This window comes from Vanessa cardui, chromosome 16 (genome assembly GCF_905220365.1).
Source record: "Vanessa cardui chromosome 16, ilVanCard2.1, whole genome shotgun sequence".
Taxonomy (NCBI): Eukaryota; Metazoa; Arthropoda; class Insecta; order Lepidoptera; family Nymphalidae; genus Vanessa; species Vanessa cardui.
In genome coordinates, this window is record NC_061138.1 from 6,540,747 (window position 1) to 6,559,067 (window position 18,321).

Consider the following 18,321-nt stretch of genomic DNA (forward strand, 5'->3'; position numbering starts at 1 on the left):
AAAACACCTTAGTGTTTCTATAAAATCAATCAAAATCAAAATGAACTTTATTCAAGTAGGCTTTTATAAGCACTTTTGAATAGTCATTTTACAATTAAGCTAAGCTATTCAGATAGTGACATAAATTAATCAATATTAATTAAACGATATAAACATTACTATTTAATAAATAAAATTTACTTTCAAATGCCTATAATAAATATTAACTATACATAACCATTATAGTATCAAAGGTAAGTTTGAAATTATTAAAAAATAAGAAATAGTTTACATTGCCTATTCAACATCTTATTATTTTTCTAGTGGTAGACTAATGGGAATTTATAGGATTTGTAGGAAGGAACTAGGAAGAAGAAAAAAATACAGACGAATTGATAACCTCCTCCTTTTTGAAGTCGGTTGAAAAGGAGAAGTATTAAAGTAGAAAAAAAAACAGTTATTCTGTGGTCTACGTTCTTTACTTCTAACACAATGCATAACTATTCAAAAATTACACTTTATTTTTTCCGTTTTTGATACATAATCGAACACACTTAACAAATAACTGATACCAAAGTATCTAATACATTTTATTGCTACGAAATTTATTCCATTTTCTATTGGTATTTGAGTTGTACTTGTTTGGAGTGTATCTGGAGTGCTGATATTTGGTTTTCACATTTTCTTTGGCTAACTGATGTAAGACCTCTGGAACTTCCTGTGAAATATAATAAAAAAGCATTAGAAATGAAAGTTTTAGTAATATAAATTCATGTTTCAACTATCCATCACTCACCTGAGCTAACATAGTATGAACACTAGTGACAATATATTTAGCCTTCAAGCAATTTCATGTTATGATACAATTAATTTCAAACTTAATTAAAATTATCAACTGTTTAACAGTATATTTATTAACATAAAAATTATAAACTGTTTAGTTTTTCGACCAGAGGATCAGAATTCAATTCAACATGGAAATACTGCTAGCATTCTTGCCACCATTCTATGTGGTGAAGATTTCTGCAGTAACTATTTTTAATTCATTCTTGTGGATAATAAATGATTAATGTTAATGAAAATGTAGCCTACATGAATATATATTCAATTTGATACATATGTATCTACTAACCTGATTTGCTTCTTTCAAAACCGCAATTAAACTTTTAGCCTGTCTTGCATTTTCACTGGTAAGGATTGTGTGAGCAATACCAGTATTCTGTAAGCGACCAGTTCGTCCAATCCTATGTATATAATCTTCTGAAGTATTCGGGTAATCATAATTGATCACATGTGTTACCCCCTCCACATCTAAAAATAACAAAAAATCTTAATAATGTTTTAAAAACAGAGATACCATGGATATAAAATAAATTTACACAAAATATATTACTGATAAGAGTTTGTAAATATTTAATGATTGAAGGCAGACTTTCTTAACAACACAAGGCACAATTCATTGTTAATCAATCAAGCTTAAAACATTCAAAGGCTTACCTAATCCTCTAGCTGCCACATCAGTAGCAACAAGTATATTCGTTTTACCACTTCTAAATTTGTTAATAACACTATCCCTTTGCAACTGTGTCTTATCACCATGTATACCTGCAGCTGGCCAACCATTCCTTCTTAACATAAGAGACAAACTGTCAACAAATTTCTTTGTATTGGTAAACACTAGCAGTTTCCCAAAGCCTTGTCCGGATATATCATGCATAATTGATTTAAACCTGTAAATGATGTAAACAAAAATTTTAAGTTGTGTTATGAATATTACCACAACAATTAATTTGAGTCAGGTTATTATGAAGTGTTTAAAATTTTACATTTTTACTATACATATTTAAAAAATATATATATTATACAATAAAATAACAACAAAACTTACTTAGATTTATACACATATTATTAAAATTGTTAAATGGTGGTTTATTTGTTTTTATTTATTGATTAACTGTACTTACTTGCTCATCTTTTCTTCTTGCTCACATACATGGATATGTTGTTGAATGTTGTGATTTGCTGACAATTCTGTGGAACCAACATTGACCTGAACAAACTCTCCTAAATAATCCTTTGCCAAATACTGTACTTCCTTTGGCCATGTAGCGGAAAACATTAAAATTTGTCTGTCATATGGTACTTCTTCCAAAGCCTCACGGATCTGAGGTTCAAAGCCCATATCCAACATTCTGTCAGCTTCATCCAACACAACATAGGTACAGCGACTCAAGTTTGTGACTTTACTATTAATAAAATCATTTAATCTACCAGGTGTGGCTATCAATATATCAACTCCTGCCTTTAACTGTTCAGCTTGACCTGTTCTACTGACACCACCATATATACATAAGCACCGTATATTTAACAATTTTTGAAAATCCTTAGCAACTTCTTCAATCTGCCTTGCTAATTCTCTTGTAGGCGCTAAAACTAGCACCCTTGGTCCTCTTCCTTTTCGCCCTTTATTTTCTTTTAACTGAATTACTGCAGGCAATAAATATGCCAATGTTTTCCCAGTACCTGTCTGAGCAATACCAACAAAATTTTTACCAGATATTGCAATAGGCCATCCCTGAGATTGAATTACTGTTGGCTTTGTAAAGTCCTGCTCTTTCAAAAAATTTTTTATATAATCTGGAAGATTGCTTGTGTCTATGTCTCTTATTGGGCTAGGTATGTCGTCTCCGATAACAGTAATATTATTTTCACTACAATATTCACTATCACTTTGTTGTGCTGTTTGTGTAGAATACAATTGATTTCTTACTGAAAACCTAGTTAACTGCCAGTCTCTTGCTACATTGTTTCGTAAAACTATATAATTTGGTTTATCTTTACAGTTAGTGCTTATTCCAATTGAATATGCTCTGCTTTGCAAAACCTTTTTACCATCTTTGAGGAATCTACAAAAAAAATACAAACCATGTTTAAATATAACCTCAAATGTATTTTTTTCTATATAAGTAGATACATGACATAATAATTATAATACTTACACTTTGACGAAATCATTGCGTATTAAAAAACTTTTTAAAACATTAAGAGCCATGATAGATTAATAATATTGGACATAAATTACATTAGTATTATACCATGAAAACAATTTATCCCTCTGAATTCAAGTTAGTGACCGCATTTCTTTATTTTCTTACAAGATCTTGACAGTTTGACACTACCACTTTTTCCGCTATCAATTGTCAAATGTCAAGTATCAGACGACTAGTAAAGTTATACAAAAGATGAAATTATAACTTAAATCTATGATTTCTTTATTATTTTTAAAGACAATATTTATTTTTAAACAATTCATTTTTATATCTTTAATTAAATATGTAATATTGTAAAATTGACCAAATAATTTTACGATGCTTGCGTGAAAAATAACTTTAGCTAAAACCTTATTTTTATGCAACAAAAAAGATATTTGTATAAAAATAAGCTGATTAAGTTATATAATAAAAAAAATTAAAACGAAAAATCACGTGTATTATACAGGAGCCTTAAAATTAGTATATAACTAAATATTCATTGTACATTTCAAGCCTCTACCAGTTAAAAATATCAATTTCAAGCAAAAACATGTTAAAATACAACCTTTGATGTTTGAAAATTTCAACTAACTATATAACTATCATGAGCTATACAACTGATTCTAGTTATTGCAAAAACGATTATTTAGTTTAAACCAAAACCATCGATACCATTGATGTTGTGTGCTATCGATAGCCAGTAATTTTTCGATAGTATTTGTTAAACTCATCGCTAGGACCAACGCGCGTGTAATATTGATATTATTAGAATCAGAATGTATATTATTTCATAGTTAGTAATTATAATTATATTATCAATAGTTGGGAGTTGAAAGTTACACACACCGCATGCGTAAACATTAGTATCACAAAATCAATTTTCTTTCTACGAGATCGCAAAACTTTTTACGATGGAAAGACTGCATCGAGAGACTTGGCATTTTTTTACATTTAATGTTTCTGGTGGGATCTCATTTATTGTTTGTAAGTGTATTTCTTTTTTTTTAGATGACCTCATAATTTCTTGGACTTCGGCTTCTGCTTCGCTTAGAACCCATATTCTATCTCTTTCTCTTTTGTTTCTTCTCTGAGGCTTTGTTACTTCTAAGGAAGACAAGTTTGGGCGATACATATTTCGAAGTCGATTATATTTAGCTACTGCTGTCTCCTGAGCTTTGATACTACTAAACTTCACGTTTATTAAATGTAATCCACCCAAACAAGTCACTCTTAAAAGGGCCACGTATGCTTGACGATGCATGGAGGTTTAGCTTTATTAATTTAATGAATTATAAAATTTATGTATTAATTTTAGTCTTTTTATCACATTTATATTATTCTTTTCTATTCTATGTATGTATTCATCCAATTGAATACTTAAACAACGAACAAAGTTAATAATGCAGTCAGAATCCATACACAATGTTCTTGCCAAACCGCAAATATAAAATTGTTTTCTTTGGTATATTATTTTTTAATGTTTTTATAATTTTTCCTTTATATGTGGCTAAACCTATCTTGGTGCAAAATTTGAAGTTTCTAATTCTGCTAGAAGTACCTTAGATTTTGGATGATCGGTCAGTCGGTCCGAGACAGTGAGTGAAAAAATGGTGTAACTTTGATCGACCGTCACTCCTAAACTAGGCATGTAATTTTGAACTTAAGCTTGTTCTAATGCCTACTATTATTCACCGAATACCTAAACGCCTAGCTTCGTCCACTTCAAAGATATAGGGGAGGCGAAACAGCCGCGAATCGCTCCAAGATGGTACGGCCGTGCCAGTTTTGCTCGAGACTTGGCTGGGGCACTGACGTGCCCCCATAATAAATTTGCGCCAGTAAAGAATAATAAGAGAAATAATGAATTTAGTATTTCTTTAATTTATGAAAAAAGTATTTTTAAAAGTTGTGTATCTTCTTGTAGAATAAAATTTATATTACACAAGACAGTTGATGTCTAAAGACAGGTTTCAAAGAAATAACAATATTCAATCGTAAATCAGTGTTATTCATGAAACATTAACGAAAGTAAGTATCAATACTATTGTCGCTGACAACAGTATTGCTCACGGAGTTATCGATAGCTCTCAAAATTAGTTTTCGATGTAAACTGTCGATAGCTCTGCAACACGGCCAGTTATTTTTCTAATTTGACTAATTTCTTCAATAAAATAGATAGGCGTAAAATAGTATAATTTCAAACAATAAACAGTTATAAATGAAAGTCATTTTAATTTATTAATTTTTTTATTACCAGATAACTGAATTGGAATGAATCTTATTTGGGGCAGACATCTGCAACAGCTGTAGAATTGCTTATAGATATTTTTGACAGGTGATGAGACAAATAACTTAATAACACTTCAGCTAATCCTCACTAAATATCACAGTAAAAATTAAATTAAATAATTAAGTTCATTCATATGATTTTGACCTGTTAATTTCGGAAAACTAAATAAATAAAATTTAAATTCAAGAAGTAAAATTATTGTAGTCATTTTGCTTTTACACCAGTCTAGACTTTATTCTAGATACAACATTCACACACTTAAGTTTTATTCCTATGAGGATTTGCTTAAAATCACTACTTTAAATAATAGCTAGTTATTAAATTAATATTCATTAAATCTTTTATGACCACTGCTGCCATGTCCATTGCCCCTGCCGAAGTTTGATCCTCTTTTAAATGAGCCACCGCCTCCACGGCCACCTCCAAATCTATTTCTATTCCATCCTCCGCCTCCACCTCCACAGCGGTCAGCCATAGTTTGCAGTTGAGGGCTAATGATCTATAATAACAAAATGTATATTGTATAAATTACGATAAAAATAGTGTTGTAAAAGATTAGTTTATTATTTAAAATAACAATGTTACAGCATCTGAGGATGGGATTCAGATAAAATTGTATGTGAACACCGAAGGCATGTAGCTGTTTTTATGTACCTCATACTTGCATTCATGTCACGTCATTGATAGGCGTACCCATGCCAAAGGTATGAGGAAAATAAATAGGTTAAAACAATGAATCATTACTACAAACCTGATTTGCCTCTTGGAGTACAGAAACTAGGTCCTTAGCTTGACGAGAATTTGAAGGTGTGAAAAAGGCATATGATGTTCCTTTTGATTTTGATCGTCCCGTTCTGCCAATTCGGTGAATGTAGTCCTCCGATGAATTAGGGTAGTCGAAGTTTATAACAAATTTAATTCCATCCACATCTAGATAAAGGATAAATAAATTTTTAAGAATATTCTTGTTAGAAATTATTTATAGATCATAGAAGTTTTAGAATAATTATTTACAAGAATCTTCAATAAATCAGTTATTTGAATTCTTGAAAACAAATATGTTAGGTAACTCACAGCCGTATTACTTACATGAATGAGTTACACATTTGTATCAAATCTAATTTTGCCTCTCACTCAGAACCCAGGAGTCTCGTTAAGGGCGTTGACATTTTAAGTAGTATGATATAATTTTCATTGCCCTCTTGAAAACTCCAATTTGGCCGAAACAGAAAACCCTTGACCTTTTGCCGATCAGTTCAACTTGTGGTCAAGTTTTTCAACAATGCACTTCTAATTCTATCTTTCTATTAGCAATTGTTCAACATTTCGTAGTGCATCACCAGGTTTTCAACAACTTTCAAGTGTATCCGAAATCACGGACATACTTTCCAGCTTTCCGGCCGCGGGTCCAGTTGTAGTGAAAGGCACATTGAGGCACCATTTATGACGAGTTATTGCATTCTCCAAAAAAAAAATACCACTGCATCAGACTAGATCATATCAACGAATCCAGTGCAGTAACTTGTTCAATATTTTGTAATAGTCAAACAGAACACAATAACTTTCCGCCAGTGCCTCTGAAAGTATAAAACAAATTACATTTTATTTAAGTTACGTTGTTTAACATAATGTCTCATAAGTCAATATGAAAATCCAATATAACTTAAATTTTTTAATCTTTTATATTCAAACATACCTAATCCTCTGGCTGCAACATCAGTTGCAACTAGTATACTAGCACGTCCTTGCTTGAATTGATATAAGACGTCATCTCTTTCTTGTTGTGTTTTGTCCCCGTGCATGCAAACAGCAGGCCATCCATATCGTCTAATATTTCTTGTTATATTTTCTACTTTCCTTTTGGTTTCAACAAAAATTATAGTTTTTGCTCCAGGATCTTGGTTTTGTCCTATTTCTTGAAGCAACACATTTAATCTGCAATCAAAATGAAAGTTTAGAGATAGAAATCATAAAACATGTTATGACATTAAGATCCGAGTATTCAGATCTTCTTAGAGGATAATACTTTATTTTAATCAAAGTTTGTTTCATTTTAAATTCAAATTCATCACATATAAAAATAAATACAACAATTTATAATTCAATAATACATACTTGTTTTCTTTCTCATGTTCTTGGCAAACATCTACAATTTGTAGGATGTTATGGTTAGCAGACAGCTGCATTGAACCAACATTGATTTGTACATAGTCACCAAGGTAATCCTCTGCCAATTTTCTAACTTCTTTGGGCCATGTTGCAGACCACATTAAAGTTTGTCTGTCTGGGCGAATTTGTTCAATTATTTTTCTTATTTGGGGTTCAAAACCCATGTCCAACATACGGTCAGCTTCATCCAGAACTAAATATGTGCACCGCTGTAAATTAGTTGTGCCTTTTTCCAAGAAGTCAATTAACCGTCCAGGAGTGGCAATAACAATTTCCACTCCCCTTTCCAAATCACGCGCTTGTTCACGTTTAGGAGCACCTCCAAATATGCAAGTATTACGAACATAGGCTGCATTGCCAAAGTCAGTGGCTACTTGCTGAATCTGTTGTGCAAGTTCTCTAGTGGGTGCTAGCACAAGAGCAATGGGACCATCACCTCGTCTGACAGGAGGCTGGTTATTTATGTGCACAATGGCAGGTAAAATATAGGCTAACGTTTTACCCGATCCAGTTTGTGCAATACCAACCAAATTTTTTCCCGACATAGCAATTGGCCAGCCCTGTGCTTGGATTGGTGTTGGATCTTTGTAACCCATCCCTTTGATAGATGACATGACATAATCGGGGAAATTTCCCTCTTCAAAATGCTGAATAGGGTTTGGAACCTCAGCTCCACTAACAGTAACCTCATGTTCATTTCTGTATTCTTCTACTTCATATGGTGATCTATTAAGAACTGATGGAGGTGGATTGTAAAAATCTTTGTTGAATGGTTGCAGAGACAAAGAATCCCAATTTGGACGCCTCATGTTCTGACCGCCCGAAAATTCTTTCTTGCCACCACCGTAGCCACCTCCACCACCGCCAAATTTCCCTCCACCACCTCCAAATTTGGAGCCACCATTCCCAAATCTCGATGTGTTGTTGCTACCAAATTTGTTTCCTCCAAATTTGGAACCACCGTTTTCACCACGGCTATTGTTCCAGTTGCTAGACCTGAAAGAATAGAAAAAGCTAAGTATAATTTATCTCTTAATGAGAAACAACGAGGCCATATGGCATCGTGGTTAGAACGTGTACAACATCTTAACCGCTCCTAGGGGAATCAAAGCCTATCACCACTGAATTTTCATGTGCATAATTAGTGTTGAAAATTTATCAAACGGCGGTAAACAAAATCCTAGTAAGGAAAGCCACGTAGCTAACTTTAATTAAATACTACTTTATTTTTAACCTCGCATCTCACAATAGAGCAGTGGTAAAATAAGCTCCTCCTTAATGGGGAGTACGCCCTAGCCTAGGCATTAGAACATTTGTAGGCACTTTACATACATACTTTTACATTAGAAAAATAAACAACAATAAAGCATGTACCTACAGAACATCATTCATAGAAAATTTTAAATTATCAAATCGTAATGGCGGATCTCGTCTTGTAATTGAAACCGCTGTCCGACCTAAAGTAGAGCACGCGGTAGTATTGATTAATTTACAGTTCTGACATGCGCGTTGAGTTTCTTTCAATTGCTTCATTAGTTACCAAATTTAAGATAAAAAATTATTTCATCATACGCAAAACATGTGTTCTGTCCACCTCATCGAAGGGGGACTGAACATTAAGACAAATTAATCATTACTATTCCTTGTCCAGGTATAAGTTACTCAAAGAGAGATGTCACGACACACCTCATGCTATTACAAAATGGCGGTGAATAGGAAACAGGAAAGGTGAAACTAAATTTTTGACTGTTGAATTATTAAAATAAAGATGTTGGCATAATTTGCTCCATAAACGAACTAAAATTACGCCAAAAAAAAGGATAATTGTGAAACGTTTCAAAAGGAAAGGGCAGGTAACGTGGTATTGATTAAAAATCAATACCGTAGCGGCGAATCTGATATGTTAAATTTTAAAGAACATTTGATTAATATAAAAAATACGTGTCTTAAGCGGGAGTATAATACATATTTTAATACTTACATTTTGTTTTTTTATTGATGTCTGCAGGATGATCTCGATATTGGTAGATTTTTAGCAGGGTCTCTGTAAAGATGGTGATGACGTTTTATAAATGAGATAGAATTTAATTATTTTTACAAACTGTTTGATATAATTATTTAATTTTAAACAAAAAAACACATGTATTTGAATTAAGTAAAAGAAGACTTATTAATAACACAGTCACTAGAGCGCACGTCTCACCTTGACCACTGCTTAAGCAAGAGAGATAAAATGGCGTTAACACTGAAATGTCTGAAATATGAGGAGTGAATGATTGAAAGTTGAAACGAGTGAACGAAACTTTAGTTCATTCTTTGTAAATTTATGGTTTGAATAATGATTCATTATCACAGTGTAAAGTATGTATTTTAAAAAATAAGTACTAAGTTCCTTTTTATTTATCATCTTTACATACATAAACAAATTTCAATTTAATAAATACAAATTATTAATTTTATTTTATTTGTCGCTCATTATTTAGATTATGTACTATATTAGATAAGATATAATCACAGAAAAAATTACAATTAGATACTTGTTTTAAATATAACAAAACATAAAATTATATTAAATATTCTATAAATATGTACATTCCGAATAAATTATCACTATACATAATTTAAATCAATATTAATGCAATCAAGTACAACTAATATCTGGAATAAATGTTTGCTTAAATAATATAAGCAAAGATTTTGTTGTTATATGTAACATTTTCTCTCGCTTTCTTACAATCTGTTGGATTTACTTTGTGAAATAGGACAGAAGTGTGTAACAGGAAACCGGAGGAGCTCAAACGCTAGGAGAAGGGTTTTTTGATTTATTTCAGTTCAATTAAATACCCATGTTAAAAAATATACCCTAAACAATAATCTAAGAAAATGACTTTCAAAAATTGTGTTATTACTAGTACAATATTACGCTTTGGCTTTCAACTTATAGAAATTAAAAATAAAGTGTTGCAACGGAAAACCACAGTGCTGTCTGTCTGTCTTATGTCGACGGTCTAAACAGTTTTTCACCGGCATCACTAAATTACGTCTTCGAGCCTACATTTCAATTGGTTTACTCCAAATTCTCACTCATAGACAGTGATAGTTGACAGAAAAATGAAAAATCTAAACAGAAATATATGATTGGAAATAGAGAGAGAGAGGGATAAGATTTATACTTCTACATTTAAAAAGTTTCGAGTAAGACGCAGTCGGAATGATTTAGAACTTAACTATGTCATTACATTTTTTATCACACTGTTTAATTTCTTGACACGTCAATTGCCTCACATCAATGTCTGTACTTTTATAATCTGTTTTACCCCCACAACACTTATATCGCTCACCCGCTTTGAACGAGAGAGATACGAATGAACTTGAATGAACTGTTTGATTGCTGAAGTTAGTGGATCAAGTCAAAGAAAGTAAATGCTTGCATCTCAAGTTCTTATTTCATGTTTTATTTTATAGTGTAAATTAAAGAATAACATAATTTAGTGAATATTTTATAAATAATTTGTTAAAATTAACGCAATGGCTATGCAACCACATAGTAAAAAAAGAGTGTGCTATTACTATGATAGTAAGTATTACAAAGTTTGTTACGCGCCAATATATCGATTTACGATATACTTTTGCCTTAATAAGTAGTTTTCTGACGTATAGCTTGGTTATCTTACATTAATAACTATATTCGATGAATATCTCCATAAATTTGTATGCCATTTTGTGACATGTTCGTCTTAACAATTTTATGAGGGTGTGCTTTGCATCATTTCGAAGCGTCTGTACTTCAATCTGCAACGCTATTGGTGGATATTAATTTATTCTCATTTTACTGTATATAGTACAGACTACAATATGTCAAGCTTTAAAAAGAACTGAGTAATACTTTCTTAAGAAGTTGAAATTGGTAAGTGAATAAGTTTTTGAAATTATGAATGAATTGTAATTTTAGGTGACATCGGAAACTATTATTATGGACAAGGCCATCCCATGAAACCTCATCGTATACGTATGACTCACAATTTACTTTTAAATTATGGACTTTACAGGAAGATGGAAATATATGTAAGTGTAATGATAAATGATTATAAATATATTTTACTATCGAACAAATAATAGTTATTATAACGCTAAAATAATTTACTTCCATTAATCTCATATCTTCACCTGATTTGTGTTAAATATTGACGAAACACTAATAGAATTCACTTTGAAGAAATATATAAACAAACCAGAATTACTGTTTTAAAATATTATTAAATATAGTAATATTTAATCAAATATCAATTATGAATCAAATAAACTTTTAATATCACAAGACAAATATTAAAACTTTTTATATTAAATATTTTTTAATTTTTAGAGACCACATAAGGCCACAGCTGACGAAATGACCAAGTTCCACTCAGATGATTATATTCGGTTTCTTAGATCGATCAGACCAGACAACATGTCTGAATATAATAAACAAATGCAAAGATGTAAGTATATTTTTCATATAAACTTCACCAATAATATAAAAACAAACTAATCTGTTAATAAAATTCTTCAATGCATAACTCTTTTAGGAACCTTTAAAAGACATTCTTTTAATAGTTATAAGTTAGGAAAAAGTTTATGTTTCAAATAATAGCCAATTTTAACTTTTTTAGTTAATGTCGGTGAAGACTGTCCAGTGTTTGATGGGTTATATGAATTCTGTCAGCTCTCAGCTGGTGGTTCGGTAGCAGCTGCAGTTAAATTAAATAAACAGGTAAGACTATAATAAATATTTATGGCGAGCTTTATAAATCAAGTGATTATATTGTTTATTTTACATAAAATACATTGCAGGCTTCAGAAATATGCATCAATTGGGGTGGTGGACTGCATCATGCTAAGAAATCAGAAGCATCAGGATTCTGTTATGTAAATGACATTGTTCTTGGAATTTTGGAACTACTGAAATACCACCAAAGAGTTTTATATATTGATATTGATGTGCACCATGGTGATGGTGTGGAGGAGGCATTCTACACTACAGACAGAGTTATGACAGTATCTTTTCACAAGTATGGAGAATATTTCCCAGGGACAGGTAATTATAATACAGATTTTTTTTATTTAACTAAATTTTCATTGTAAACATTTAAATACATTAATATTTGAAGAAATAATAATTGTACTCTTATTTACAAAAATCCAGTTAGGATAAATAATTATTTGAGTCAAATTTTGTATGGAAAAAATTTACAAAAAATTGTATCATATGTATAAGAAAAACATTTAATAGTAAATTTTCTATATACATAAAAGATAGAACTTACTATTTTATTTTATTTTGGGTAAAAATACTATAAAATAAGGCGTGTTTATATTAATATGTTTCCTAAACTATGAATGTTTTAAGGTGATCTACGAGATATTGGGGCTGGCAAAGGAAAATACTATGCAGTGAACATACCATTACGGGATGGAATGGACGATGATTCATATGAGTCTATCTTCGTGCCCATAATATCTAAGGTCATGGAAACTTTCCAGCCCAGTGCAGTAGTGTTGCAGTGTGGAGCAGATTCACTAACAGGTAATTTTTCTGCTTAATTTCAAGTACTTTCAATTTAAAAAAAAGATAGCACATTGAACATAGCCCAACAGCTATTTCCACTCCAAGTGACAACCTCCGTGGTCGAGTGGTGTGTACACCGGTTTTCATGGGTACGCCACTCTGAGGTCTCGGGTTCGATTCCCGGCCGAGTTAATGTAGATTATCATTAGTTTTCTATGTTATCTTGGGTTTGGGTGTTTGTGGTACCTTTGTTACTTCTGATTTTCCAAAACACAAGTGCTTTAGCTACTTACATTGGGATCAGAATAATGTATGTGATTTTGTTTCATATATTAATATACTAAAGACTAATTATGTATAACAGTGATAATTATGTATAAGTGAAAAATCGTTTTAATTTAGAATATTTCTTAATATACTTTATGTTTGAATTAGGTGACCGATTGGGTTGCTTCAATCTGACTGTTCGTGGACATGGACGATGTGTAGAGTTGGTGAAGAGATTTGGACTTCCATTCTTACTTGTTGGTGGCGGAGGGTATGTATATATATTTTTTATGTAATGATAAATTGATGATGTGTTCAATTCTGTAACTAAGGCATATAATAACATTATTTTAGATATACAATCCGCAATGTTTCCCGCTGTTGGACGTATGAGACTTCAGTTGCACTTGGAGTAGAAATAGCAAATGAATTGCCTTACAATGACTATTTCGAATATTTCGGACCTGATTTCAAACTACACATATCTCCAAGTAACATGTCTAATCAAAACACGCCTGAATATTTAGAAAAAATTAAGAATAGACTGTTTGAAAATTTACGGATGTTACCACATGCACCAGGAGTACAGGTACATAAATATTTTGCTTACTACAAATATGTATTTTTTTAATGATTTCTAATAATTACAACAGTGTATGTTGTAATTACTTAGCAAAGTTCTTTAGTCAAAGAATGATTATGAGAAATGTATATTTGTAGGTACAAGCCATTCCAGAAGATGCTGTAAATGATGAGTCTGAAGATGAAGATAAGGTTGACAAAGATGAAAGACTTCCCCAAAGTGAAAAGGTATCCATCATATTATTTTTACAAAAGTTATTAAGATACAGTAATTTGTTGACATAGCAAGTATTTATTAGGAATTAACAGAAACCAAACTATATCATCTACAAATGTAGTTTACGCTTTCTTTTTTTTTAAGAAGAAGTTATATCCAATTTAATAAATAAAAACTAGATAATAATTCTCTTCACAATTTTTAGGAGGGTTTAAGTTTTAACTTTTGAGAATTTTATGCTTCACATTATTTTAGATTTAAAACCAAATATCTCTAATTTGATCCAAAAATCTTACATATAGATACTTTTGATTTGTTTGATTGAGATTTTATATATTTTTATGATTTGTAAATTATTATAGTTTTTATCTTAATATGGTAAAAACATTATCAACGCCCACTAAATACAACGAATGTGTCGTTGTGTTCAGGACAAACGTATAACCGGCGACGGCGAGCTGTCGGACTCCGAGGACGAGGGCGAAGGCCGGCGCGACAACCGCTCGTACCGCGCGCCGCAGCGGAAGCGCCCGCGCCTCGACAAGGACGCCACGCCCGCCAAGGACGACGCCAAAGGTAAGACCTCTCCTTCACTGCACTACCTAGTCTAGCTCTAGTCTACTCTAGCCTCGGTCCTGTCAATCGCCTCTCTACTCCTATCTAATCTGCTGTTGCTACTATCTAATCTACTTTGCTGGACACTACATGACTTTACTGTCATACTATATTATGCCATTTATGATTGTGCCTCAACTCATAAACTAAACTAAAAATTGGGTTAAACATGACTTAAGATTATCTTACTAATGCACTGTGTGTTATTAAGAAGTAGTGATGTGCCGGATCGTATAAAATGTAGATCCGCGGATACGGATCTGAATACGGATATTTGTTGTCAAGATCCGCGGATACGGATACGGATACGGATCTTAACTTTTTTACGCAATCAGTGATAAATCAATTACTGTTAGAAAAGAACATTGCACGAGCCTCGAAGAGTCTTTTGCTAATATGTTAGATAGTGATGATGACGACGAGCAATCTGAAAATCATATATCAGATACGAAAGCTAATTTGCTCATCGAATATATGTCAGAAAAGAGATTACCAAGAGATCAAGACCAACTAAAGTATTGGGAAATTAACACTAAAAAGTTTGGAGGTCTTAGTCACATTGCTCGTACATATTTATCATCACCTGCAACAAGTATTCCAAGTGAGCAATTTTTCAGTGCAGCAGGAATTGTTTATAATCCTCATCGTAACAGACTTTTGGGGGACAAAGCTGCCAAATTACTGATATATAATATACCATTACTTAATTTCAATTATGACTGATAATTTTTTTTAAGTTTCATTAATTGTCATTGTGATTTTAATCTAACATTAACACTGTATGTGTCACGCAGTACTAGTTTTGTTGATTATAATTATTTAATTCGAATTTAAAATATTACGAAGATCTAAGTTTTTTTTATTGTTAGTTAAAAGTGATCTCATAACTTTTTATACTACTGATCTCATTAAAAAGCTAGTTTATTTAGAACCTTGAAGTTATATACTATTGGTATGATAACTAATGATAAATGATAAATATGATAACTACGCCAAAGATTGCAACATAAAGGAGCCAAATATTTGATTTTAAGAAATAAAAAAATATCCGTATTGAATTTAATAGTTTTTTATTTCTACCTAATGGCCTTTTAAAGGCGAAGGGTAAGGCGCACTATCGACGCCACTTGCTGGAAATTGTTAGCTACTAAACCGAATCTTTTTTTAGTAATTGTGGACCGTCACAATCTCAGCAACTGGCGTCGCTAGTACGCCTTACCCTTCGCCTCAAAGAATATATTATCTATAAATTTAAAATTAATAAGGTAAATAGATCCGCCAGATAGATCCGCCAAAAAGTAACGGATTCGGATACGGATACGGATCTTTCTTCTGCCTCGAATATCCGCGGATACGGATACGGATACGGATATCCGGCACATCACTATTAAGAAGTAAACAAACCTACAAAATATATTAAGTCTTTAAAATCGGTTGTGTATTTAGATTAACATATTTACTTAGTACTATGAAAAGTTTATTCATTTGGTTTCTTATTTTTAGCTGAAGACACAAAAGACGATGTAAAGAATATAAGCAATATGGAAGAACCAAAGAAAGAGGTGCCGCCGAATGCCTGATGCGTGCGATAAATGACTCCAGGAAGTTCATTAATCAGCATACAGCTGAACTCCACTAATGGTTTTTGAACACAGGTGTGTGCGCTAATGTGTTAAATGTTAAGCGTATTTCTTGTGAAAATATTTCTTTATTGACTCGGAAAGTGCATAGCAAATAAGAGTGAGTGTCATCACTAGTTAGGCTACAATTAAATGATAAGTGACTTTTTAACTACAAAACTGAATAAGGATATCACAAAAACCACAGACATGCAACAGAATACCGACAGTAGTGTCTTGATTGTCAAGGCGAATGTGAGGCACCAAAATAAACGATCATATCTAGATGGGACTACATTTAAAAAAATACATTTGAGGCCCTACCTAATCATAAAATTCATTGTAAATAATGCGTCAACACAATATACATAATTAAACTACTCTTTTATTCAATATTAAAAAATAACTTGTGGATAATGTGATCTCTAATTTTAAGATACTTTCTAAGATTTTTTTATATATTTAGCTAGTTTAAGAAAGACAGGTCGCATTTAAGTCTGAAATATTATTTAATGGCAAAACTAAATGTTCCTTAACAGATCAAGAAATTTATTTGTAAAATGTGAATTTGTGTAAAGATACACATTTTACAAATTAACAGACCATGACTTTGGTTTAAATCTTTTATTATTAGGCTTTTGTTATTTGTAAGAAATTGTCATATTTTAATAAACACACAACTAAAGAGGTTCCCAAATTATCTAAACAAATCATTGGGTCTGTTTCACATTTCAAAATAATTATTTTACAGAATTGGATGTGTCATAAAATATGACTGAAGGATATTGATAATCTCCACATAAATGTTTGAATTTGAAAATATTCTTTATTCAAGTTCTTTAATAAAAAGACACATTAAAAGATTTTTAATTGGGACTTTATGTACTTTACATGAAATGCAAATTTAGGCAATAAAAAAGAAGTTCATCAATTACTAATTTAAGAAGTATACATTTATCCAGAAGACCAAAAAGCTCATTCAATTGTTTCAGTATGATTCAGACACAGACCGATAGATTTTTATCACTGTTGTGATGCAAATGTCCCAAAAATATTTTATTATTTACAATTCTGTTATATGTATATATGTAATAAAACTTTCAATAATTAAATTCATACTGTGTTCTAAAAGCATTTTTCTAATTGTTTATTTAAATTTTAAACCTAAATAGTATTGTGTGATATCTTAGTTACTTTTAAAATTGTATTTCAATTTGTGTCCTTGTGACAACTAATGATATAGTGTATGCACATGTTACTTCAATGTTGGTCTGAATATATTTTAAGCCCTTATAAAATAAAGTATTTAAACTGCATCAGAATATTGAACATTTGATAAGCGTCAAAAAAATTGCTCACTTGTACACATGTATATTAAATATGTCCTTAGTTGACTGGGAACTGAGTTGTTATATACTTTTGAATCAATACCTAGGTATATGTTAATAGTATTTAATAATTATGTATCACGGTTCATCTAAAACTAAACATGATTTCTGTTTTATGGCATGGCTGACAAATTGAAATTTTCGTTTGAAATTTTTAGTCCGAATGTGTGTTTATCATAGAAAATATACATTATTTGTAACCTTTATTTATTTTAACACTTTCAAATAATACACTATTTATAGTGACATGACATTTGTACCATAAACAGCATTGAATATGGAATTAAATAATTTAATTTTCAAAAATGAATATCCTTATATAATCACCAAAGATATATTTGTATTGGTTTTTTTCTGCAAACTACGATGTGTTAATTTAATCTCCTAAATTATTATTTAAAATCATGTTCAAATACAATATTTTACAAATACGATTGCCATACGATTTTATATTAACACGGCATAACTTGTAAATCAAGATAAGCATTTCACAATTCACACTTGTGTCAGCCATACCATTGAATACACATACCTACATATATTAAGCTAGATACTCTGATAGTTAGGTAACATTATCCTTTAAAAAAAATTTCAGATTCTTCACACATTTTCATA

At 31.3% G+C, this 18,321-nt stretch overlaps 2 protein-coding genes and 1 non-coding gene across 3 annotated transcripts; 1 reads left to right on the forward strand and 2 right to left on the reverse strand.

Moving 5' to 3' along the window:
- Positions 1-454: 454 nt before the first annotated feature.
- Positions 455-9,776, reverse strand: LOC124536375 (probable ATP-dependent RNA helicase ddx42). Its single transcript, XM_047112905.1, has 11 exons — positions 9,674-9,776; positions 9,452-9,514; positions 7,417-8,466; positions 6,998-7,236; positions 6,053-6,231; positions 5,627-5,800; positions 2,979-3,034; positions 1,944-2,885; positions 1,477-1,709; positions 1,112-1,290; positions 455-697 (listed from the first exon to the last, which is right to left on the reverse strand). Coding segments are annotated over exons 2-11 (3,192 nt in total). The 5' UTR covers positions 9,454-9,514; positions 9,674-9,776; the 3' UTR covers positions 455-559.
- On the reverse strand, positions 5,878-6,013 carry LOC124536555. The gene has a single exon (XR_006966892.1). It is a non-coding gene; the product is annotated as a small nucleolar RNA SNORA57 (small nucleolar RNA).
- A 1,051-nt stretch (positions 9,777-10,827) lies between the features above and the next one.
- Positions 10,828-16,824, forward strand: LOC124536103 (histone deacetylase HDAC1). The gene is made up of 11 exons (XM_047112547.1): positions 10,828-11,047; positions 11,423-11,535; positions 11,834-11,951; positions 12,123-12,223; positions 12,304-12,547; positions 12,860-13,036; positions 13,454-13,556; positions 13,640-13,874; positions 14,006-14,095; positions 14,516-14,660; positions 16,203-16,824. The coding sequence occupies exons 1-11, from the start codon at positions 10,999-11,001 to the stop codon at positions 16,277-16,279; spliced, it is 1,452 nt and encodes a 483-aa protein (XP_046968503.1). The 5' UTR covers positions 10,828-10,998; the 3' UTR covers positions 16,280-16,824.
- The last annotated feature ends 1,497 nt before the right edge of the window (positions 16,825-18,321 follow it).

Coding starts and splice junctions, on each gene's coding strand:
- LOC124536375 (XM_047112905.1), bottom strand. Junction 6,232..6,997: donor TGTTGCAGCCAGAGGATTAG/GTATGTTTGAAT, acceptor TCCTTTATCTAG/ATGTGGATGGAATTAAATTT. Junction 1,291..1,476: donor TGTGGCAGCTAGAGGATTAG/GTAAGCCTTTGA, acceptor TGTTATTTTTAG/ATGTGGAGGGGGTAACACAT.
- LOC124536103 (XM_047112547.1), top strand. CDS start 10,999: ATGGCTATGCAACCACATAGTAAAAAAAGAGTGTGCTATTACTATGAT. Junction 11,536..11,833: donor ACAGGAAGATGGAAATATAT/GTAAGTGTAATG, acceptor TTTAATTTTTAG/AGACCACATAAGGCCACAGC. Junction 14,096..14,515: donor GACTTCCCCAAAGTGAAAAG/GTATCCATCATA, acceptor CGTTGTGTTCAG/GACAAACGTATAACCGGCGA.